Genomic DNA, 14,595 nt, shown 5'->3' on the forward strand with positions numbered 1-14,595 from the left:
GGATAGATCGATAGCAACGACTGGGTGCCAGCAAAGCGATGCAAAGACGGCTTCTGGTTGGAGGGGGCGCTGTATCTGCGGAAACCAGACCAGGCTTTTTGGTGGTGGGCGGGTATCCAAGACGTGATGGGCTTTGTTGACATGGAGGGCCGGCCGTCGCCAGGGCAACAGCACTCAAGGAGGGATGAGCGCGGCGCACCAGTTGGACCTGCCGCAGCTGCCGCAGCCTGTAGCTCCCGCCCTGCGACCAGGTGTTTTACCAATGGATCTCTTTAGAGTCCCAGTGTCCCAGTATTCCAGGGTACGTAGCTCGTCATCCCTCTAAAACACCCATGGATGCCTCTCCAACTCGCCAGAGCTGACGTCCACTTCCTTGCAATCCATCCTTTGCCGAACCAGGTTCGCCGCCTCTTGGGCCAAGGTTCTCTCTGGCTGTCAACATGTTTCTTGCTGCTAGCTCTTGTGCTAGTATTATGAGGGAAGTCGCACCATCTGGTTGGCTTCTTGAAGATGATCCTGATACCCTGGCTGAGGTATTCGATGATTGATGTATCATGCTTCTATCATGCAAAGTGCTCTCCAGTATCGTCAGATACAATAAACAACCGTCCGTAAGGTACCAATTGAAACAACACAGCCGACTTACACCGACACGTTGCCCTCCCAGTGCCGTCAGCAGAGTGGACCAAACACCACATCCCCGTCGCCCTTCAATCCTTCTCCGCAATCGAATCAAAAGACCGTGCTCCCCTCCTCCTCCTTGCCTTGTTCATCCTCCACGTCCTGGTTCCTCTTCGCTGTCCTCCCCCTTCCGTCACTCTGGGCCTCGATTCGATCCCCCGATCGCACAACCCCGGCAACCGGACCTGTGGAGGACACGCGCGAACGCCAATCCCATCCCATCCCATCTTGGACCTCCTCCAGTCTCACCAACCAAGACCGCTGGCCAGCGGCCTGGAACCGAGCCATCGCACAGCACCTGCCCGTCGTGCGTTTGGTCCAGCCACAATCACACAAAGTCTTGTTTCACTTTGCTGTCTCTCATCAGCCCGACTGTGCCGTCCATGACGGGATTAAAAGGCCACTGATCTGCTGTCCTTTGCTTGATACGGATATCTAGGTTTTATTTTCGTTTCGTGGTTTGTCGAGTTCTGCAGCGTACATACCTCCCTCGCACCCGAGGACGGGTATGCTGTACGAGGCCATCTGCGCATTCTCCAGGTGAACCATCCAGGCCGTGCTTCGGAAACAACGGCTGCCGTTTATATGCTGGACGCATTATTGCTCGGCATCGGGTTGGTGGTGGCGGTCGGACACATGTCACCGGAGTGTTTTTGCGCGCCACTCTGCCTACCGAGCGATGCACCACCAATCGCTGGACTCCCACGTGGGATACCCACTACTGGGAATAGCTTCACTTTTACTATTGCACCAGTGTGCTGCTTTTGCAAATCTGCCTGCCATGGTGTTGATATAAGGTGAAATCTTGCCACTTGAACATAATCTAAATGATTTGTCGTGGACACTGTCATCACGTATGTAAGCAGTTATTGCAGTCGCCAAGCTGCATCCCAACCTCAGCATTGTATAGCTCGAATAATCCTCCTGCTTTTTTTCTTCATGTGTTCAACACTCACAACCCAGAATGGAAGGAAGTGGCGAATACAAGCCTCGCGCTTCTCGATGACATGGTGGTGCTGCGATGCCGCCACGGGAGAGGATCGCGGCCCATGCTTCCAGAACACCCAATGGACTGCATCGTTCATGGCTTCGGGAAAGGATTGGGAAAATATACTAAGGCTGAATGCCCATCTCAGGCTTCTGCAGGAGAGTGTCCGCTCTCCCGTATCGGCGTAAAGCTACCGCATGCCCATGCGGTATGTGTTTACACCTAAGTAGTGGCGATATTAGGGTTAGCCGTCCAGAGGTCTTGATGTCAATTAGCCTGGTTTTCTGCTGACGTCTGATTTGGCGGGATAAGCCGAGAGCATCTAGCTAGGTGTAATTGTCCACATAAGGAAAACGTCGAAAGGCAGAGGAAGCTCTGATGCGGCTGGAATGCAGGGCATCACGATTCGAGATGTGGTCAACCACAGGCACATGGCTTTTTCCTCGACGCTTTGGATAGAGACAAGACAGCATGTCTTGTTGCTGAAGCAGCAGCAGCAATGCATGAGCATCGACCAGGACCAGTCTGCCGGAACAGCAATCACGTCTGTGCAGACTAATTGTGTGAGGGCGTCATGATCCGACCAGACGATGACTAACAACTCGGTGAGCTGACGATAATCCACGGAATCCAAGGTGTGCGGCAAATTAGACAGGTGAGTTAGCTGAGCGTGTCAGGCGATGTTGGCCCTCAGCCGGGCTTCACACGGGACCGGCCAGAGCCGCCCCGCTGGGTCGGTCAGGCTTGGGGTTGGTTGCACCTTGGCCGCAATGTCTGCTTGGGGAAGATTTGGGGGCCGGGGAAGGGAATGGCAGGCGTTGGTTGGGCCATGAGCGGAGTGGTGGTGCAGGTTGTCGGCCGATGATGATGCGTGTTTTAATACGGCGACGAAGAGTGGACGGATGAGGAAGGGCAGAGTTTTTATCTTCTTCTACCCTTTAAGCCCAGCTATATCTAATTTATAGAGGTTTACGCTATACTATAAAAATTCTACTTATACTTTAATAGATACCTATTATATATTATAATACTATTTATAATAACTAAGAAAGTTTTAATTTAGGTTAATAAGAATATTATTAATAACTTTAATAGTTTATAAATAACTTACTATATAAAATTATATAAAAAAAAATACAAGTTTATTATTTTTCTACTTATTAACTATTTTTAATAAAATTAATTTATTATAATTAAACTTATTAAAATATTTATTATTAAATTAATAAACTAGAAAATAAAATAGAAAATTAACTTTATTATTTTTATAAAAAAGTATAAATAAAAGCTTTAAAATAATATTAATAATATAAATTCTAATATTAAATTCTTAAATAAATTTAGAAATAAATATTACTACTAAATATTTATTTATTAAATTACTATATATTTCTTTTCTAAATTTAATAACGTTAAAAGTATTAATATTTATAAATAAAAGTAAAAGAATCTCTATAAAAAGTTTAGATATAATAAGAAAATAGAAGAGGTTTAGGATAAGTTTAATAAACTAAATAAATTTAAAAAATATAAAAATAAAGTAATTATAGTAATTACTATAATCCTCCCTAACTATTAAAACTAACTAAAGAGCGAGAAGTAAAGGGAGAAGGGAAGGGAAGGGGGGTATTTATAAGGGTAGCCTACGTACTAGTAGAGTTTCTAAAAAGTACACTTTAATACACTATATCACTTCATAGTAAAAAGGGCAGAGTTTTTGTGAGTTGGCTTTGCAGAGGGAAACGGGTGCAATTATCAGATGACATGCATTTCGCGTAGACAGGGTTCTGCTGTCTTAACCCAGGCTGATATTTCACCGCTGCTCGGTTGGTTCGTGGTTCATGCAAGGGGACCCGGGGAGGGGGCGCACATGTTTTTCCCACAAAAGTTTTGCATGAACTCTTTTTTTTTTCGTCGTCTCTGTCAAGAAGTGTCAATTGAGTTTTGAGAATTTGGAGACGATGTGAAGAGATGATGCTATTTTGCAGGGTCAATTGGATCATGGCGACACGCATTCAGAGACCCGTGTTATCACGATGGCCGCCCACGTCACGTAGAAGACACCCGACTCACTCCAGGCCTATGAAGCTGCCGGTGCCCCATGGCCAGGTGCCGTAGAGTCCCGTTGTTGGAGGCATTTGTTCCGGTCACAGGACTCGGCCTCGGGAGCTTCAGGGACCGTCAGTGTGGGGCGGTCTTGGGAAACGACGACTCGGAATTGGACGATGAGGTGGCCAGGTGCCGATTGCGGCCCGTGCACGGTGTTTCCACGGCTGGCTGGCCAGTGACAGGTCGCCGCGACAACCAGGGTGCAATCAGCGAGTCCACTGGATTGCATACGGGCGTGCAGTGCAGCAGCACCTCAGGCGTCTGCTTCAGTGGACACCAGCGCCAGAGCACCGGCACCGACACTGACGCTGGACCTCCCAGAAATCGTGGCCCTTTCCTGCTTTTGGCCATCGGTCCTCTTCCTCGCCTTTGCACCTCCTAATTAATTACCTGCGCCTGCCTGCCTCTCCCTCAACCACCACCACCCTGTCGACCAGACAAGACCGGATTGGACATTGTCGTCCTTGTCTTTGTTCTCTCAGCCCTTCCCCTCATTCTACTCCTCCTCCTCCTACTCCTCCTCCTACTCCTTCTCCTGCTGCTGCTGCCGCCGTCCTCCCACCGAAACCTGTGACAGCAGAAAAAAAACATCCTTCAACCCCCCCAACACCAAACCCGAGAAAAAAAAATAAAACCCCGACTCCGGCTGTCCTCGGCACCCACACCCTCCACGCACACACACAAATAGGGACCGCGCATCAACCCTCATCAGCTCGCAATCTAGCAAGTTCATGCGATGTCAGGCAACACCCTTAGAGGAACGCCCAATCGCGGCCAGGCTCGTGGAGGCATCCCCTTCAACAACAGCCCCTCCGGCTCTGCCGCTCCTCATGGGAGCCATGCCGCCGCTGCCCAGCATCCCGCCTCCTCTGGCATCCCGCGCCCCGTCCTCGATACCCAGCCTACCCAGAGCGAAGTCAGTGGAGCGGGCGTCAGTGCCAGTCGTCAAAAGCAGTCCAAGAGAGATGAGGTTAGTCGACACCCTGCCAATACTGAGCCCTTACCCCGGACGTGATATCTAGATCTTTTGCGCATTGCATTGCACCGCATTGCACAGCAAAACCAGACACACTCCTGCCCTGCCTGCTCCTGCACCGCCGTTCCGTTCCTCTCTCCATGTCCGTCATTGTCGAGCCTCGCTCCGCCCCCTCGCCTCGACCTCCCCGGACAGGCGCACAACGGAGAGAGAGAGACGCAATGGGAAACCTCACCTACCAGGAGCTCGAGCGAGCCAGGCTGCTAAACAGAATGGATACTGACTACTACGTCAAGGCCATCCGCAAGAAGATGGAGAGCGATCTTTCCAAGAAGAAGCACCTCACGAGCCGAGCCCGCCACTCGCGCAAGGCCCCGCCCGGCACCGTCCTCGCCCTGAAGCCGAGTCCTGCCCTCCAGATCAAGCCCGCAACCACCGTCGCCGAGGCCGCCCAGTTGATGGCCGCGAAGCGCGAGGACTGCGTGCTCGTCACCGACGATGACGACCGCATCGCCGGTATCTTCACCGCAAAGGATCTCGCCTTCCGCGTCGTTGGCGCTGGCCAGAAGCCGAACCACATCACCATCGCCGAGATCATGACCAAGAACCCCCTCTGCGCCCGCACCGATACCAGCGCCACCGACGCCCTCGACCTCATGGTCCGCAAGGGTTTCCGTCACTTGCCCGTCATGGACGAGAACCAGGACATTTCGGGTATCCTCGACATCACAAAGTGCTTCTACGATGCCATGGAGAAGCTGGAGCGCGCCTACTCCTCCTCGAGAAGGTTGTACGACGCCCTCGAGGGTGTCCAGTCCGAACTGGGCACCAGCCAGCCCCAGCAGATCATCCAGTACGTCGAGGCCCTCCGCCACAAGATGTCTGGCCCGACCCTCGAGTCTGTCCTCGACGGACGTCCCCCGACCACCGTCAGCGTGCGCACCTCGGTCAAGGAGGCTGCTCAGCAGATGAAGGAGAACCGCACGACGGCCGTTCTCGTCCAGGACCAGGGAGCTATTACCGGTATCTTCACCAGCAAGGACGTTGTCCTTCGTGTCATTGCCCCCGGTCTCGACCCCGCCACCTGCAGTGTCGTTCGTGTCATGACGCCGCACCCCGACTTTGCTCCCATGGACATGAGCATCCAGGCCGCTCTGCGCAAGATGCACGGTAAGAAATGCCCAAACCCCGCCAAGCTCGAGTTCGAGCAGTCACTGACAGGATGCAGACGGCCACTACCTCAACCTCCCCGTCATGACCTCCGACGGCGGCGAGATCGTCGGCATGGTCGATGTCCTCAAACTGACTTATGCGACACTTGAGCAAATCAACACCATGTCCACCGCCGACAGCGAAGGACCCGCATGGAACAAGTTCTGGCTTTCGCTCGATGACGGCACGGAATCCATGATGTCCGGCGAGGGTAGCCACACCCACCACACGAACCTCGGTTCTCGCATCATGTCTCCCGACCTCACCCGCGAGCGTATTGGCGACAGCGTTGCTCCCGGCGACTCGGCGTCGCACGTCGGCGTTGATTCCCCTCCTCAGTCCGAAATGACCGGCCACAGCCCGGTTCACCAGTCTCCCGCTGAGCTGCCTTTCCCTTTCAAGTTCAAGGCCCCGTCCGGACGTGTGCACCGCCTGCAGGTCATTGCTTCCCAGGGCATCGGCGCCATGGTGACCAATGTCATTTCCAAGCTCGGACACGAGGTGGATGCCATTGGCGGAGCCCCCGATATTGATGAGGGCAGGATTTCTGGCGGTTTTGCGCTCAGCTACCTCGACGACGAGGGCGACGAGGTTTCCATCACGACAGACAACGACCTTCTCGAGTCTATTCTTCTCGCCCGCCAGGGCCGCAGGGAAAAGGTCGATTTGTTCGTGCACGATCCCGAGAAGCCTCCCGTTGGTGCTGGCCTGACTGTCGAGCCCATTGCCCTCCCGACGCCCCCCATCTCCGCCACGCCCGACCTGCGCCACAGGAGGAGATACGACGACGAGGACGACGATGCGGAGGATGAGGATGATGACATTCCTCGCTCGAGGAGATCGCGCCGCCATAGGGCCGCCGCGCACGAGCCTGAGCAGGTCATCCAGGGCGTGCCCAACGAGCTGCTGCTCCCCGGTGCGATCGTGACGTTGGCGGTTGTTATTGTCGGAGTCTTCACCATTTCGCGCATTACCAGTAGGTAAGGGATGTCTAGAGATAGAAGGGGCGGATCCCATTCATGACTTGACGAAAGGTCGTTGGCGAGCATGCATTGTAGATATGTATCGAGTATGATTGTCTTTAGACTTGAGTACCCCGACGTTAATTAATACACCGCAAACCTCATTGGATTGGACAAAATTATTTTTTTCATCCCCGCGAACTCATGAATTGTCAAATCATATGCTTCGGTGACGAGTCCAGTGAACCTGGTTGAACTGCAGTCGGCCGCATCCCTGTGTGCTTACCTAATCCATCATCCCACCCTGCGGCGGAGACTTCCGTCCAGCTTCCCGAAAGCTCCAAAAATTGTTCCTACGCAGGACGGACCGCAGCAACCACCCCAAACCACCACGCTGCCCCATTCAGCCATGATTGTGAGGAGCATAGCCGCCCGGCAAGGTATGTCATTCCCATGTGCTTCTCCCAAACCCTCAATTGAACCCAGAAACTAATCCCCGTCTCCCCCGCAGGCCGGAAAGCCCTCGCGGCACCCATCGTCTCGACATGCCGCCGCGGCATCCAAACCGAGTCCCTCATCGGCGAGTTCACCCCGGAGCAGCTCGAGGCCTTCACCACGCACGCCGCGCTCCGTGCCGGCGGCGCGGCCTCTAAGGGCCGGTACCCGGAGCACGTCCGCGAGGCCATCAAGCCGCTGCGCTCGACCGCCTCGCAGTGGAAGAAGTTCAAGGCCGCGCAGAAGGCGACGGACGGCATCGGCTCGTCGGTCGGGCGGACCTACGTGCCCTCGGAGCTGATCAAGAACCCGCCGAGCCCGCGCGACGTCACGCTCGAGCTGCTGATGGCAAGCCAGACGCACATGGGCCACCACACCTCGCTGTGGAACCCGGCGAACGCGCGGTACATCTACGGTGCGCGGCAGGGGGTGCATCTGATTAGTCTGGAGGTCACGGCGGCGCATCTGCGGCGGGCGGCGCGGCTGGTGGAGGAGGTGGCGTACCGCGGGGGTCTGATTTTGTTCGTGGGCACGCGTAAGGGGCAGATGGAGATTGTGACGCGGGCGGCGCAGCTGGCGGGCGGGTGCCATTTGTTCACGAAGTGGACGCCGGGGAACGTGACGAACCGGGACCTGATCAACCGCGGCAAGGAGATCAAGGTGGTGGACGGCAAGGACAAGAAGCTGAAGGGGTTCGAGCGGTTCGAGCGCACGGCGCGGCCGTTGTTGCCGGATCTGGTGGTGTCGCTGAACCCGATGGAGAACTACACGATGCTGTACGAGTGCGGGCTGGCGAATATCCCGACGGTGGGCATTATCGATACGAACGCGAACCCGGATTGGGTTACGTACACGATCCCGGCGAACGATGACAGGTAAGGGCACACAGATATCGTTTGTTTGGCAAAGACGGGAATGATGCTGACTGAATGTGGCAGCTACCGCTCCGTGGCCGTCATCGCAGGCGTGCTCGGCCGCGCGGGCCAGCAGGGCCAGAAGCGCCGCCTCGAGGCCGCGAACAACGGCACGGTCTCGTGGGAGGTTCCGACGCCGGTGCTGAAGTACATCAAGGACACGAGGAAGGCGCACGAGAAGGAGGTGAAGAAGCAGCAGAAGGCGGGCGTGTACGTCGCGAACAGCAGCGACGCGGCGGCTCCCGGCGCTGGTGCTGCCGGTGCTGCCGGTGCCGAGGGGGCGCCGGTGCCGCTGAAGGAGATGGTGGAGGCGCAGCGGGAGCAGGCCATGTTCGGGGACGAGGCGCTCGAGAGCGAGATTGAGGAGGCGGTGGACGCGGACAGGATGGCGGAGGGGGCGTTGAACGAGCAGTTGAGGAAGGCGCTGTTGGAGCAGGAGTGAGAGGGGTACGGGAGAAAAGCAAATGTATGAGTGTGTATATTAGTAGAATTGCCCGTTGAAGGGTTTCTTGCTCTGACCTGACTTGGTGGTTTGCTGTGATTTCTGAGGAGGTTTGTCACCGGGTTTCCTGCGACAACATCAGGCAGTGAACTGTGGGATGCAATTCATTCTCTCCCCCATCCGTCTGAGGCATCGCCGGCCTTCCCACACACCGCCTCTACCACCACAACTTCTAGGCGACGACGACCGAAAAGTGCCGGCGGGCGATGGGTTTACTATTGCTGTGGTATATATACTTGCTTGTCTCGGTTTCTTTGCGAGAACCTAAAGACAATTTGCTTCTTGTTGTCTGTTGGTCGGCTGTTGGCTTGATACCAGAGATACCACCGTGCACATGCCATACTGAAGCGAAGCATCGTCGTCGTCGAAGACGAATATGGATTCACCTGGCTCTTCATACTGTCTTTCTGTATTTCTTTCGAGGTATTCTGTTTAGAGTATGGTTCAGACGGAGATGAAGAGGCCATCACCTCAGGATTCATCGGCGAGGTGGGCAGTGGCTACGTCTGGCACTGGTTCCACGGCCAAGGCTATCCAGAGATCCCTGACAACTATTCGCGGGACCTCACAGGCTCATATATTGCTCGCTGTGAAGTTCAGAAACAGCTTGTGGACAACACGTCATTTTATACATGGCCTGGCAGGAGTTGTCGTCTGTTGTGCCGTGCGATGGTGCGCGAGGTATATTTATGTAGCCTTTCGGGGCTGCTACTGTTTTCTAAGGGCCACACAATGCGTCTCTCAATTCCGATCTCTTTATTCGGGCGAGCCAAGAAGACCGCGTGCAACGAGCTTTCGCGCCCCGAAACCACACCTCATCCATGGTGATCGGCTGCAGCAGGCAGCCCGCTGCGGGCAGCAGTTGGCGGCCTCTTCGTATGAGGCGGGGATACACAACAGCCAGAGAAGATGCCGAGTATGGTATACTGCCAAGTTAAGGTGCTTGATACTAGACAGCTATCAGAGTGATCAAGCCGATAGGTTGGGCTTCATGTTGAGCCGTCATATTAGGCATCGGCATAGGTCATGGCCAGTTTCTAGGGGTCCATCTTGTCGATATTTGAGGAGTTTTGTCAGTCTGTTTAATACAGAAATGTGAAAAGTTATCCTCCATTCAAGGACTCGGCTTGTGGTTCTCTGCTTCGTAAGGTTTCGTAGCGTGAGTCGTCATGCGTTGTGCTTGAGGGCGCCGTCTTGAGAAAGAGATGTTTGCGAAGTTTCCGTAGTGTCAGGTTTGTTTGAATATAAAAGAATATCCGTTCCATGCATTAGAGAGACGACCGCAGGCCGCAACCGAAATCATCCTGAGCTCAGCTTCGTGTATAGACGCAGAGTTTGGAACTTTGGACTTGGAAACTCATAGTAGCGCGGTTCCCTGGGTTCTACTCTGTGTATGACGTTCCCACGAAGCCGAGCCTTTAGCACTGTTCGTCTTCTCTGGAACAGTATTCTGTCTCAGTTGACTAGAAGTAAGTGATGAGTGGCTCTAAGGGTGAACGGCGGTTGGCTTCATGTCACTGCGGTTCGGTTAGGTGTCCCAGCACGGGGTAATTTCAAAGTTCAGTGCCAAGTGAGCCCAGTGCAGAAGTACCGATGACATTGTGCGGCTGACTTTTGAGTACTTTCCATATCCTGTGTTGCCCTTTATATCCTCTCGAAAACCAGATTTTCCGTACCTCAGTCTCATGAGCTTCTCGCGGCCACAAGTAATTGATGTTTATAAGTCATGCGCTGAATATCTTTTATACTCACAGGGACAAACCAGTTTTGTCCTCTATCAAGAATGATCGGTTATCAGACAGCCTCGAACGGCGGTTTACCATTACCTACTCCAAGGGAGGCGTATTTGGGCAGGCGTAACGGGGTATCTTGGGGGATGATAGCATCACCTGAGCTGCTGCTCGTATACGGGACGGAGAACGTAGCCGTCGGAGACGCCTCTGGACGCCGAACAGGCAGTGATAGCAGCCGCAAGCGTCCCAGCGGTGCATTGTGAGAGGAAAGCGTCATTGGTGATCGTTCCATCTAGGTTCAGAGCGCTGGAAACGTTGACTTGAGCGGACCCAAAACGACGACCCTTTTGATTTTGTTGCACAGGCATAAGACTTACTCGCACGAGGCATCTATTTATACGGTGTCGTCATCATTCCAGCCTGGGAATCTTCGAGCTATTAGACATCAGCCATGTGATGAAAGAGCAGAATATGACACTTCCTGGGTCGCACGTAAGGAATCCATTCGTCTGACAAGATATAAATAACGTGAACCCTAAGTATCTGGAACACCCTTGAGCAGGAAGTCAAGTTGGTCGACGAATAGATTACAAACCAATTGATTGGTTTGTTGAGCCATTCGATAAAAATGAGAGATCCCGTGTCACCCCCATAGGAACCCCTTGGCGTTCTCACAAACCCCGTGGCAAGTCTACGAACGCAGTCTGTGTAAACTGGAAGAAGGAATACGTTACCAATGGGAAAAGTGATGAATGACGAAATAAGGTGACGATACTTCTGTAATTTGATACGCTTTTCAGAATGTGTTGTCTTGTAAATCTTAAGGCCACAAACGCCTACTGCGCACATTGAGCCCACGACATTGCTATTCAGCCGCTACCAGCCGAGTTCATTGCTAGAGGAGAGCGATTATGGCCAAAAGAACGTACATTTATACGTCTGCATACTTAGTGTCTCGGCAGAGCTCATGTAGCTACTGTGTGCATGGAGTATTGAGAGGACGTTGAAAATGACTCCGGCCCTGGGTCTACACTCGTCATGCTGAGATCTGGGGAGAAAACTTTCGTAGGATGCCTGGAGAGCATCCGTATAAAAGGGCAATTGCTTTATCATAACTCTAAATTAGACAACCCCAATCCCCGCCATCATCAGCCGTCCTTGCCTTCTGGCCCATCAATGATTGGTGAAGGTACACGAGTGATGAACCCTCCTATAGTCTCGTTGTTACCTCTAGATTAGCCCCGGGTCACTGGCCGGTCCCATCTGATTTACTCCGCCGTTTGCAACTGATGAAAGATGTATAAGCGAACAATAGCCAGCGTGGCAGGCGACGTGTTGTTGAAAGTGGCTGGTGGGAATCATGCATTATACGACTAAAAATGCCTTTAGCTATGTTCGACTTTGGAAAAAAGGTTCCAGATGTCATCTCCAATCGAGAACAACCAAGATCTGATTGTTTCCGACAATTTTCACGAAAAAGGTGCAAAGGCAACGTCTTATAGGCCGCATTTCCCGTCAATGTAGAGAATGTTTGCCAGGCCCAGGTGATTGGAGATCGAGATGGTGGGTACGAATTAGTCTTGTCATATTCATTGAGACTCTCCAGTATCAAATTATCTCTTGGCTTTACAATCTGTAGAAATCTTTGAGGAATTGACGCTTTTTTCAATCATAACATTTGGTAACTGTGTTCAAGAAGTTGAGTTTGCTTTCGCTCAGAACAACCAACAGTAGCATGATATTCTTTCCAGGTATGTTGTGACTTCTGGTCAACTTCGCTTGAGTATTCGGGCATTACGACACATAAAGCAAGGATAACAAACGTCGATTGTCAAATGTTTCTACTAATAGAGTCATGTCGCTCCCAGACTAGACATGAGTCATTACCAGGCAAGCCTGCGAAACTCCGGCATTCTGCACAGAATCAACCTTTCTGTCATGAAGGCCAACATGCAGATGGTTCAGCCCTGTCATTCGAGAGACAAAAGGGGTTTAAGTTTCTTTGTCCTATATATACACGTCTTTGTGTAAGAAAAATTTCAAACAATCATCAAGTATACGAGTCTTAAACCTCGATCCCTCAGACGGTCGGGCGCCATTCTCGGATCAAACCACTCCCAATCGCCTTCCCCGCCATATCTCCATAGCAGCCTCCCCGTTTGTTCCGACTTCTGCTCCCAAACATCGGGCAGCTCTTCTAGACGAGGATCATTGATTGTGATCATGCCGCTGGGGTGGATGAACACAGGTCTGCTGAAGGTCTTGTAGATCATCTTCCACCCCTCTGGCAGCGGACCGAGAAGCCCCTCGAAGCGCATAAGACTGTGCATGAAACATGCCCCGACAATCCTGTACTTGGAACTGCCGACAGGCCTCATGATGATGGGCATGTTGCACCCCAAAATCACGAAGACCTCGTCACCCTCACGAGCTGCGCCGGTACCGAGGGCGAATTTGCCTGACGTGGTTCTCACAAGTTGCATACCTGTCATACTCTTGGAGAACACGTCCAGAGCGCGAGACCGGGAGGCAGCTTCGAGCTCCGATGGCTGCTGTGGCGAATGTCCCCGAACACCGCTGAGGAGGATGTCCTTCAGCTGCCAGAGTTCCAAGCTGGTATCGTCGAAGGCAATGTCCTCCTTGAGATGGCCGCGCGCAATCGTTGCAATCATGTCATCGACAGCAGCACTATCACAGGCTTGGATCCCCTGTGGGAATGAGTCGGCCACCCAGGACGCAAATGTTCTTTGCACATCCTCCAGACTGGGTCGAGGGGGCATCGGAGACGTCTTTCGAGCGACAGTTCCAACGTGCGTCCCCGTGATTGTCAGCGTACGATCAGCTGAGATGCTGTACACTGTCTTGGTATTGCTGCTGGCTGAGCCGATGCCGTAGACACCAAGCGAAGGCACAGGAACCGTGAGGTCGGGAACCCAGGTCGGACTATCAGCCATCTCACACATCGAGAGTATGTTGGCTATCGAGACTGTCCGCAGATAGTTCTCCGTATAGTCAAAGTAGACATCCCTGGCAATCTTCGCCTTGGAGTAGTCTGGCTCGATTTGGAGCAAGTCCTGAAGGCCGAGGAGACCATACACCCTGTCTCTCTCATCCTCACACTCGCAATGCCGAGTCATGACGAGCATGTACAGGAAAGAGTTGACTCTGGGCTTAGAAAGGGCTACATCACACGCTGTTTCCAGGATCTCTCGAAAGTAGCCCTGTGACTCTTCGTCTAGGGCGGGTTGGTGGTCCACGGCGTAACTCCGCAGATGCTTCAAGCCATTACAGAACTCATCCCAGCTGAGCTCACAGTCGCCGCTCTGGAAGAGGGCCGAGTTGTTGGCAAGCCAGATCTCCTGGCGGATCCACACCCTCCTGAACCAGGCGTCGGCAAGGAGGGTGATCAAGGACCGCCAGTCGGCTTCAGGGAGTTGTTGCTCAAAGTCTGGAGAGAAATTCCTAAGGATGTTCATTGCTCGAGGCACGTCTTCGTCTTCGGCGCTGAGCCAGAAGATGACCCTCTGAGCGTGGCGGTAGATGGCGCCCATGCGCTGTACCTGAGCTGCCCGCTCTGTGAGATTACTCTGATTGATGCATACCGCATCGCACCAGAGACTTCGGACTTGGAGAATCTGTCCATCATTGGTTTGATAGCGGATGTGTCTAAGAGCCGACGCTAGATTATGTCGGATCTGGATCGTGCCGATGTCATTCGAATCGTCGTCTACGATGTGCAAAGTGTCTGTTTCGCCCAGCTCTCCCCAGACATAGGACATTGCTTCATAATTCGGAGGGGAGACCGACGGATCGAAATGCTGGTGTGTGATCCGAGCCCGGAGAGGACTGCCAAGGTCACCGGAGAGGAGGAGCAGCACTCGAATCTCGTCCTGGCTCAGGGGCCTGTACACGAAGTCTGTCGTGTCGGACGACGTGGACTCCGAGGTTTGAGACGCTGTAGGCACTTGAACCATCGTGACGATGAATTGGTCAAAGATTAAAAGTTGATGGCAGTTTGATGCG

The 14,595-nt window shown here is 53.0% G+C and overlaps 3 protein-coding genes across 3 annotated transcripts; 2 read left to right on the plus strand and 1 right to left on the minus strand.

Annotated features, from left to right (window-relative positions):
* Positions 1–4,514: 4,514 nt before the first annotated feature.
* Positions 4,515–6,950, plus strand: mug70 (Meiotically up-regulated gene 70 protein; the record flags this gene model as incomplete). Its single annotated transcript, XM_036639073.1, has 3 exons — positions 4,515–4,748; positions 5,051–5,924; positions 5,983–6,950. 3 exons carry the CDS (start codon positions 4,515–4,517, stop codon positions 6,948–6,950), a joined length of 2,076 nt encoding a protein of 691 aa, XP_036496163.1.
* A 387-nt stretch (positions 6,951–7,337) lies between these two features.
* CGCS363_v007225 (37S ribosomal protein MRP4) lies at positions 7,338–8,779 on the plus strand (the record flags this gene model as incomplete). Its single annotated transcript, XM_036639074.1, has 3 exons — positions 7,338–7,368; positions 7,440–8,298; positions 8,362–8,779. 3 exons carry the CDS (start codon positions 7,338–7,340, stop codon positions 8,777–8,779), a joined length of 1,308 nt encoding a protein of 435 aa, XP_036496162.1.
* Positions 8,780–12,611: 3,832 nt separating this feature from the next.
* CGCS363_v007226 (Heterokaryon incompatibility protein 6, OR allele) lies at positions 12,612–14,546 on the minus strand (the record flags this gene model as incomplete). Its single annotated transcript, XM_036639075.1, has 1 exon — positions 12,612–14,546. One exon carries the CDS (start codon positions 14,544–14,546, stop codon positions 12,612–12,614), a length of 1,935 nt encoding a protein of 644 aa, XP_036496161.1.
* Positions 14,547–14,595: the final 49 nt, after the last annotated feature.

This window comes from Colletotrichum siamense (assembly GCF_013390195.1).
Source record: "Colletotrichum siamense strain Cg363 chromosome Unknown KSG_Cg363_contig04, whole genome shotgun sequence".
In the NCBI taxonomy this organism is placed as follows: Eukaryota; Fungi; Ascomycota; class Sordariomycetes; order Glomerellales; family Glomerellaceae; genus Colletotrichum; species Colletotrichum siamense.